At 43.5% G+C, this 10,227-nt stretch overlaps 1 protein-coding gene across 3 annotated transcripts in view; it reads right to left on the bottom strand.

Moving 5' to 3' along the window:
• NRK (Nik related kinase) overlaps positions 1–10,227 on the bottom strand; it is a 151,919-nt gene that overhangs the window by 19,168 nt on the left and 122,524 nt on the right. For all 3 annotated transcript variants that reach the window (XM_019521629.1, XM_019521628.1, XM_019521627.1), the window contains 3 exons: positions 8,400–8,534; positions 3,886–3,986; positions 3,163–3,312 (listed from right to left, as the gene is read on the bottom strand). In XM_019521629.1, the coding sequence (XP_019377174.1) occupies positions 3,163–3,312; positions 3,886–3,986; positions 8,400–8,534 (386 nt within the window). The remainder of the gene's footprint in view (positions 1–3,162; positions 3,313–3,885; positions 3,987–8,399; positions 8,535–10,227) is intronic.

The raw sequence follows: 10,227 nt of genomic DNA, 5'->3' as shown, positions 1-10,227 counted from the left end.
GAAAGGCTGGTATTATATGAAGCAGCAGAAGGCACGTAAGCAGTACTTGAATTCAAAATTGATTGTACGTAAAAGCAGGAGGGTAAGGGGAGTTGGTTGTAGCCATGTTGGTCTAAGGATATAGGCAGACAAGGTTCTTTTGGTAAATCTGATATCTCTTATTAGACCAACTAAAATAGTTGGAAAAATTCTTCTTTGTAAATAAACTGTTGGGTACGAACACTCTTCTTCAGGCAGAGGGAGCGTCTGCAGTTGTTCTGTGCTCTCCTGGATGGGATAGAAGCCAGTGTGCAAGGATGCAGGTCAGTGAAAGTGCAAATGCGTGACAGTGAGGGTCAGAGGGGCGAGAGACAATGGGTGAGAGACAGGTGGGGTGGGGAGGGGAGGAAAGGGAAATGGTGACCTGGTGACAGAATGTAGCTGGGGGGATAACACATTCAAACTCCTTGTTTTAGGAACCCAGTACTTGCATTTTCTCCGAGATTACCTTACCAGAACTCATGAGCTGAAACAATGGCTCATTAAAACCTTTTCATGTAACAATATTTATGGTAGTTTGAAAGAGCCACCTGAGCTTTCTGAATGCAAGCATTTCTGCACACTCTCTCCTTTCTTTACATACAAGAATCATTAAAAGCACTAAGTGCCTGCTTAAATCCTATTTGGTGCACGTGCACCAAGGAAGATGCACCTCATGTAAGGTATGCAGGCAGCTGGGAGTGCTCCAGAAACACTCACAAAAACCAACTCAGTTCCCAAGTGAAAAGGGCTTTATAATAAGCATACAGCTATCAAGTTGGGATTATATGGAAAGTATTTTGAAGACAAGACAACAGCAAAAAAAGGCCCCAGACAATAAGTATTTCTAATTCCTTTTCTAAAGCACTATCAGAAACCAGAACTTTCTCCTTATTGACTTAAACGTTACAGTACCCCTGGAATCAGCACTTTCACAGGACAAGATAAGTAGAACTTGACTGTCACTTTCACAAGTCAGCAAACACACAGATCGGTCTTTCCCAACATTTATACATGCAGTCAGGGTACAAGGAACAGTCAAGAAGTATAGAAGCTGTACTTGCCAAGCTGAATACACTCAGGCCAACCACTTGAGTCCGTGTCTCTGCAGCCACTATCCGTAACACTAAAACAGGTATCCAGAGCCGGAAAGCAATTTTAATGCGTTGCCTTGGTATTTGCATGAGCAATTGCAGCAGAGAAGAGATGGGGGGAGAGAGAGAGAGAGAGAGAGGTGGAAAAGGGGAGAAAAGAGCAGGTAGCGAGTGTATCTCAATTCAGCCTGTTGAAGCCTTTTGGAGATAATTATCTAGTCTATCAGATGTTCCCTAAAATAACAAATTACCCAAACAGATACAGACCACTGTAGCAGCACATTTAGTTCAGATCCAAGATTCTTACGGGAAAATGTATTTTTAGTAAATGCTGTGTTACGGTGGAGGAGAACGCACCAATGGAGTTGCAGTTCTCGGAAGGGTGCCCCATATTCAGGGTGTTCACCTGGGAAATCTTTTGAGATGTACACAATTATATCAGGAGTCTGTGGCAAAACTAAATCCATTAAAATGACTCGCCCTTTCCCTTGCCTTTTCTCTTGGGTGGTAATTATGTTAATGATCTCTTTGACACTGAATTATTTGCCAGGCTTAGCCAAGATAAAGATCCCTGTGTGCAGACAATCCTGGGCAGATTAATGAACTGGTGTGAACTTTGAATGGTGCCATAACTAATACACCTATTAGCTGTTAGATTAAATAAACTACTTCTAATATATGAATGAAGTCCCCCCACAATATAGCAAGGAATTCCATATACTGATTAAGTATCAAGAAAAGTACCTGGTGACTGGAAACATTATTTTTGACAAAGTTGGATGGGTGGCCTGTTTGCTGGGTGAGATGGGGGAGACTGTGTGGAGTTGGGATGCTCTTAAAGTAGTACTGCCCAGAGTAGGATACCATAATGTTAGGAGTTCATTTAGCCAGAAAATGAGGCTGCAGGATGCTTACAAATAACACTAGTTCAGGGCACATGCTGCAGAGTTCATATCTAGATCCGGATTTTTCCAAAGCTCACAGGATTTGCTTCGTTCATATTGTAGCTGGGCTTTGATCCTGCAATGTAATCCAAACCAAGTACCTACAACATCCCCCTAATCTCAGTGAGGCTGCGTGGGTAGCGTAGAGGTACCATAGCAGGACTGGAACATTTGGCTGCTACCTGCCCACATTTCTATGCGTTTCTGAATGCACTGTTCCTGGCTGAGACCATTTCCATACAAGTAGGCAGCAGCAGGCTAGAAGAAGGTTACAAACAGAATAATAGCACTGACTAGATAGCATCAGGCCTCTTGCTCTTTTGAAGGAATTATTTCCCTGTTGGATTATCTAAGTTTTTAGAGGTTGCTCTGGGCACTAAGGAAACCAGTAAGTTTATTTAACTGGGACTTCCATCTCAGGTGCAGCATCAGAGGGGCAAACCCCATTTTAAAAGTGAAGCTCTGATCTGGAATCACTTAAAAATGAGACATTGGCTCTACTCATGGGGGAAGCTATACGTATATCTGCTAAGAGAATTAAGAATTGAGGTTTAAGTCTGAAGTAAACTTTACCCACACTTGGAAACCGACTACACAGAGCTCCTCCTGCTAACATTATGGATGCTGTAACTTGGTACAGCAACACAATACACAGGTGGTAGTCATCCAAAGATCAAACTGGCTTGCTTCTACAAACTGCTATGATGTCCTTCCTGATCAGAGCCAATTTTCAAGTTAATGTAATTATAGTTTAATTATAGCTTGGCATCAATACTAAAAAAACTTATGAAGAGGCTAAAAAAATACCTAATTAACTTAGCAGCTCTAGGTACTCCATTCCCAATGCTTGGCTTAGATGTTCTTTAGCTCAGTCATAAACCTACAGAAAGCCTCAGGAAAAACAGGGATCAGGCATAGGAAATAGATCATAAAACAACCTTGGAGACCTTAAAGTGCTGGAACAATAACACTGTGTTCCTAGCCCAGACCCTGTTTTTTCAGAAGATCCAAAATAAGGTCCAAAATATTCAGCTGGTCACTATTAATTTACATCCATGCGAGAAAGATGGAAATGACTTGATTATTTCAGATGACAAGTATCTTACGTGTGTCGGCAAGTACAGGTCGTACACAAATCCTGAGTCCACATCAATGGCGTGAAATCCAACTAATGAGCCATAGATCACTTTTAACCTTTGTCCATTTTCAACTGTCAGGTCAACTGACAGTGGTTTGTAATGAAGTGAAGTGAAGGACTGAAAGAGAAAAATCAAGTATGTATTCCTAAAGCGTTGACAAGATTAACACCCGAGTGATTGGTTTTAGGTTCTTTTTATAATTATGATTTTATGATTATGACCTCTTTTCATGTGTACTAAATTTGGATGCAGGCTCAAATTCCTAAAAACGAGGCTCAAGGAATTACGTGTCCAACTCCCACTGACTTTCATAGGGAATTGTGGCCCATCATCATTAAGGGCCCCTAAACTCCCTTGTTTTTCAAACAAAATGAGGCCCATTGTAAGAACTTTTGAAATTTCCACCCTTTTCACTCATTTCCCTAACTGGAGGATGAGCGGCGGATAATTTTACTTTGGTATCCAAACATATTTTCAAATAAGATATTACAAAAACTGGTCACTTCTTGTAAAACCATATCTGAAGTATTTATGAGACAACTGACATTTGCAGTTGTCTAAATGATCTAAATTTTAAAAAGTGTATCCGCTCACTCCTTAATTAAAAATAAATGTTACACAAAGCAACACAAGCTGAAATGGACAGGAAGTGCTAATGGCATGTTCAAACCGAGATGACAGTCTACTCACCTTGAAAGCCATAAATTTGTGATACGGCTTTGGAGCCCAAGCATAGACTTCGACGGAGTTTTTCAAAGCAACAACAAGAAATTTGATTCTCTCATATTTCACTATAATATAAAAGGAAGAATTATTTTGCTTTCAGAGAGACAGACTCATTGAAAATACCTGCGGCTCAGATTTGATGATTTTATACACACACTAAAATTTCACAGAGATGATTTGTGGAAGGTCATGTTCAGTTAATTAAAGCATAAGAATGTGGCTTTTGATATTCAACGTAAGTAACATTACTTACAATGAATATTTCTTTGACTGCGAGCTTACAGTTCAAAACCTTTTGATACTACAGCTGCTGCTTACTATTTTTACTACGTAGCACCCAAATGGCTGCTAAGTACTTTGCATACAATAAAGACAAATCAGTGCCTTAAAAAACATTTGATACAGGGTCCTGATCCCATAAACACATTTACACACAAGTAACATTACTCAGACTCAGGAGCACATATAGGATGGGGCTCAGGCAGTCACTTAGCAGATAAAGCAGTATAGTGGCTGCCTCCATAGGAAGGAGGCAATGCAAAACTATTATTATTTTAATGAAGCCGTGACTCATCTTCAGCCTGAACTGCTTTCCAGCATTCAAACTTTTCACAGGTGGGTATACAGAGGCACAGACAGGTCTGTATCCTGCTTTTAAGTAGTGTGTTAATGGCATTTGATAACAGTAAGAAAGCTCTTCAGACTGGATATATAGGTCACATGGTCATTTTCTATTCCCAGACTGGAAGAGCATAAACCCAGGGTTAGGCTATTGCAATAAGTTATACCTACAGTCTGAGCTCATGTTCATTTACTGGAGCTTTCCCATTATGGAAGCCTTCAGTGGGCAGAGGACTGGCCCTTGTATACCCCTTGGCTCTGTTGGTATCAAATAACTTTACAAATGGATTAGTCCTCACACCACCCTGTAACAGGGAGCCAAAAGCTCTTGTTACTTTAAAGAAGAGAGCAGCAAATCAAGCTTGCTGTGTGGGGGCTGGCAGCTGGGTGGCTAGGAAGCAGGCTAGCTGCTAGAACTAGCTGCCAGAAAGCAGGCAGCCCAGGGTAGAAGCTAGCACCTGGGGAGACTGTCCTGTAACTCGCTGCTCCATGGCAAGCAGCTAAGAGGCAGACATCTAGGCAATCCAGAAATGGAAGCTATGAGCAGCTGAGCTAAGCCACAGCAAGGAAAGGCAGGCTGGTCATCAGGTCAAAAGGAAAACCCCAGCGGAAGGCAGGAAGGGTTGGGACTTTGGAGGCACGTAAGACCGGCACATGAGCCCAGGCAGGTAGCAGGGAGAGGAGCTTCTGAGAGAGGAGGGCTGTAGGAGACAGCCCGGCAGGTGCTCAAGCCACCCAAGAGAGCTAGGATGAGAGGGCTCCACGGGAGGTATGGCTTGTGGGGACACTGAGCAGGGGTGGGAAAGACTTTTAGCTTGCAAGGCAGCTTGCTTATGTTTATGTTGCATTCATGTTCTTATTAAGAACCAGAGGACAGGGCTGTGGCTACAGGGGAGGTATGGAGATCATGGAGGGGTGCCTGGTGGGCACTTAGCCTGGGGTCAAGGACCCAGAGGGCTGTGGGTTGGTGCAGGCTGAGGCTAGGAGATGCCAGGCCAGTGACAGAAGTCTGGCCTGGGGTCAGAAGACTGGGGTACCAAAAACAGCCTGGCCTGGGGTCAGGAACCCAGAAGGCCGAGGGCTGGGATAGGGCTACAGCCACCATGCGGGGGCCAGGAGCCCAGAGAACAGAAGGCTGGAGCCAAAGCCATAGCATGGATAAGGGCCAGACCCAGAGAAAAGAGAGGGCCTTGCAAGGGCCAAGGGGCCAGTGGACAGCTTGAAGTACCAATCTGCAAAGCACGGTGGGGCTGTAGGGGAGGAAGGAGGTCACAGATAGTCCTTAAGGGCATAGACGGGATCAAGAGGGCTCTCACTTAGGGCTTAAAGGATAGGATTGGGGGCCAGCTGGGTACAAGAAGACCAAAGCAGGCTAGGGCTTACTCTGGGACCCTGGAACAGCCTCCTTTCTACAATAAAATAATACCATCAAGGCATGGTAGGTGGGAGGAAGAAGGAGGGTGCTCTGAGGAGCCATGCAGTCACCAAGGTCATAGCCACCCCGTGGGTCTGGTCCTGTTACACACCCCTATGAATGAAGCAAACATATTACATCCATACTAAAGGCTCAGAGAGGTTATACCCTCTATCACATCCCTATGGCACCAGCTGAGGATGGCAAAACTTATCCCACCACCAGTTCTGCACATCCTTGGTCACGTTTCTTACTTGGCTGGTCTTCTATTGGCATTGGAGGTCCTAGGCCCACTTTGCTGTACAAACATAATGAAAATCCAATCATGAGGGTCTTGGCCACCTAAATAAACTGACTCCACTTCTATTTCTATCTACTGAGACAGGAATCAGCACTAGCATTTGGCTGCAGAAGGGATCAGAGAGAAATGACTGGGTAAATCCTTTCTGCAATAATTGCTTTTAGGAAGGATTTGTTCCAAAAAAAAATATTAAAACGCACATTAGCTTTGCTGGGTATGCTATCCCTCACCTCCCATGTACAGTTACAAGAACAGTGACAGAGGCTACTTTTTAGGCTTTATGCTCATCTCAGCGTCCATGTGGAGGTTACCTCTCCATGCACTGGAGCAGTAGTGGATTCCCAGTGTTTTGAGATCACGGGCCACTTACAAAGAGAACAATTCTCCAAGTTGATTAACCTCACTGGGATCCTTGCCAGCAAATGCAGAACTCTGCACAGAAAACTGAGCCCTTCCTGTGTGCTTCATGTTAATTCTCAGCATTTGCCTTGGAAACAGAACGGGGCTTTACATCCTTACATATTCTCCGTCTTCGCATTGCACAGGAAGTATTTGCATTGAAAATTAGAGCCAGGCTCCTTAAAAGGATGCAGGTGTTACACAAGTGAGTGACAGCTCAGCCCTGAGAGAAGAGGGAGGGCTGAGCCCAGGCCATTCAGCCCCTCTACATTTTACACTGGTGCCTAGAGGCAGTTTGGTAAGTGGATGGGGCTGGACAAGCCTGGGGTAGTGATGAGACCCTCCAGTCTAGGAAGAGAGAAGTAAAAACATCATTTTATTCCTCTCTACGGAAAAAAACAGCCATAAGGGCAAAGGTCAGAACATGCAAGGATTTGCCAACAGGAAAATAATAGCGGCTGCTCTCCCCAAACAGCTTGCAGCCAATTTTATAAGCAGCCAAGCTTGCTTTAGAGGCAAGTGGAGTAGGCAATTATATAGGGGGAGTGCTCTGCAAACTCCAAGGGCATCTCCACAGCCCCAGCAGGTGTAACCAAACTGGCCAATTGAAAGTTGCAAGGTGCAACTATTCTAATGGGCTTTTTGTCCAGAGCTTGCAGGGGGTACTCCAAGGGAGTGACGGTTTCTGTGGCTCAGAGAGAGCCTTCTGCTCCAATGTTTGTTCAGCTGAGTTAAGGGATTGTATAACTCTCACTCATCCGCCCAGCAGTTACAAACCAATGTGCATTTAAATCTAGGAACCCTTTATTTTTTTTTAAGTAAAACCTAAAAACAAGTAGCTAGAGCCAAGATAAATGGAGTTTCAGCAAGACTACTATGAAAATAACTACAGGTTCCCATATATCATTTCACTTTTTCTCTCCAGTTTAGTCATTGACTATGGCAATTTTAAAGTATTGTGCTGTAAAAGCAAAAGAAATAAGAGTATAAGGCCTCTGCCATTATCCCATCCTTCACAACCCCACAGACATCATTTTGCTACACTGCTTGGGGAGGTTCCATTTTAATACAGCTCCTTTAACTATAATCAAATCTATTTTATATTCTACTCTAGTGCCCATCAGGGTGCTAACATTATAATAACATCACACCCTACTGGTGTTCATCTTTAAGAGATGTTTGAGCCAGAGGCTGAATAAAGATTTTTCAGCTTCTCTGGCAATAACTGTATTTTATAGTCACTTAAGTGTAGTGTAACTTTAAAAATGTATATTTGGTTCTTGTATAATATACAACACAAGGGTGAACTGGAGAACACCCAACACAATCAGTTATCTGCAGACATCCCATAGATGCTGTATCTGATTTACCAGCAGGTATTCAGGGCTAATAAAGGAGATTGGTATCAGGGAGGTGAAAAATGTCAGTACAGATTGGATGCCAGCCGATCACAGAGCACTGAAATCATTGCCTGAGCAACCACACACAGCTACCATTCAGTTTAGCCAGGCTTTCCAGCTAATAACACCAGGTTGTTGTAGTAAAGGCTACAAAGGCAGGAACAATGTAGAATTAAAAGGAATGAAGAGTCTGATACGCAGCAGGGGCATTTGAAGAAAGCTCAGATCCATTAAAGCCCATGCGTAATTTTTAAAAACAGGTAAAAAAAAAAAGGGTGGGAAGGAGGGGAGTGTTTGAGAGGAGCTGTGTAGAGAGATTTAGGAAGAACCAAATGAAGCTTACCGACTTTGTAGTGTACGCAGCCTTCCAAGTCTCCCACGGACACCCAGCCTTGTCGCTTCTCCACTTCTGGATCATTGTGCAAAATCTTGTTTCTTAACCATGATAAGTAATAAACCCGCAACTTATTCTTTTTACCTGACATTTACAGGAGAGAAGGTGAGATATACTATTTTAATTCTGTGTAGTGCAAACCTGCAGTATTCATTCGCTGGAGCTTATATGATCCAGTGCAGGGAGCTTTTACTGTTACAAGCTGGGCCATGCGAGAAGAGAGACTATCAGTGCAGAAGGTAATCAATCAAAAGTAGGCGAATACTTCCACTTGCAGTTCAAGAAGATCTGCACCTCTGTTTTGTGTTGACATCTTACATGGAGACTGATACACCAATGACATGCCAGCCCTCTCCATATCTACACTTATATTTTTTGCCTCTTTCCCAAGTTTTCATGCAACAGTCTTTCCTTCACCATAGAATTTTTTTTCCTTTGCACCTAAAAAGGCTCTCCCAGGGCAAAGGGAGAATTACAGACATTTCCTTAAAAAGCCATTCTGAATAGATACGTTTCTTTAGCTTTGATTGCTTTACAGCCTCTTCTGATAACATCTATTCCCTTTTCCTGGTGGAGGTATTTATTTCATCACTCTTTACCTTTGGACGTCAGAGGCATATAAGGTATATAGCAATCTAGACTCTGCAAAAAGGCTCCAGATGTCGCATCACATGGAAATTTGGAAATAGGCCATCAGGGAACTATAGTTTTCACCTGTGCTACATGTGCTGTGTCCAGTCAGCATATTAAAAGAAGCTAGTTTGTCCCTATCCATGCAACGTTCTGATCCTGCAAAGCACTGACCATGCTTAACTCCCCCTAAGGTCAATGGAAGTCATAGACCTCAGCAATTCTTGCAGTCTTATATACACAGGGGATGCAGACATTGTCTTGGTTAAGTAACACAACACTGATACTAATCAATGGCTTGATTTTGTAGCTTGTTGGCTGTACAGTAATATTATATAACAAATAAACTCAGGCTTACTTAGACACAATGGGATGATTGTAGCCAATAAGTTTTAAGGGCCCAAGACACAGGCCACATCCAGACAAGCAAGGGCATGAGCTGGCAGCGGCACAAATAGTAGTTGTGGCCGCTACTTTGTGCCTGAGTGTACGCCCCTGCATGTGCGCTTTGTTGAGGGACAAATTGTCCCACTGTGGGCAAACTGCCCTTGCCCAGCTTTTCCCAGCTATTCAGCCAGGGAGAGCTGGAGGTTGGGGCCAGCATCTGTGCTGGCCTCAGCAGTATAAATTGGTGGCCTGGTAGTGTGCTGGAACAGCAGGAGAACAACTCAGACAGCACAGAGGCCTGGCTGGCAGCCAGAGCATCGCTCTGGAGGGTCAGGCCTCTGTTTAACACACACTTATTTTGCATGGTTTGTGCTGCTTTTTTTTTCCAGTGACTTTGTTTTGGTACCAGGGAATCCCAGGAGCAAATTTTGCCACTGCACTAGAAATTTGTAGCACAGCGCATATTTTACCAATCACTGCATGCAGTTTGTGGCACCACAAATCGCGCGCCCCTGCTTGTCTGGATTCAGCCGCTTTGTATATCCCCACAGACCATTTGACATATTAAACAGGTAGTAAAATGTCCTGAATCTCCTCTGAATCGGAAATGAGGATGTCTTAGCAAGTGACGACAATACAAATGTACTTTCCTGTGAACAGCTCCCTTATGGTGTCCTACAGGAATCAAGCGTATAACCTACTTTACAACCTAATTCTTTGTAATTTCTTCCCACCCCACAGTGGAACAGCCACTTTTAGA

Source organism: Gavialis gangeticus, unplaced genomic scaffold, assembly GCF_001723915.1.
Source record: "Gavialis gangeticus isolate Ggan-Ray unplaced genomic scaffold, GavGan_comp1, whole genome shotgun sequence".
In the NCBI taxonomy this organism is placed as follows: Eukaryota; Metazoa; Chordata; order Crocodylia; family Gavialidae; genus Gavialis; species Gavialis gangeticus.
This window is presented reverse-complemented; position numbering and strand designations above follow the sequence as displayed.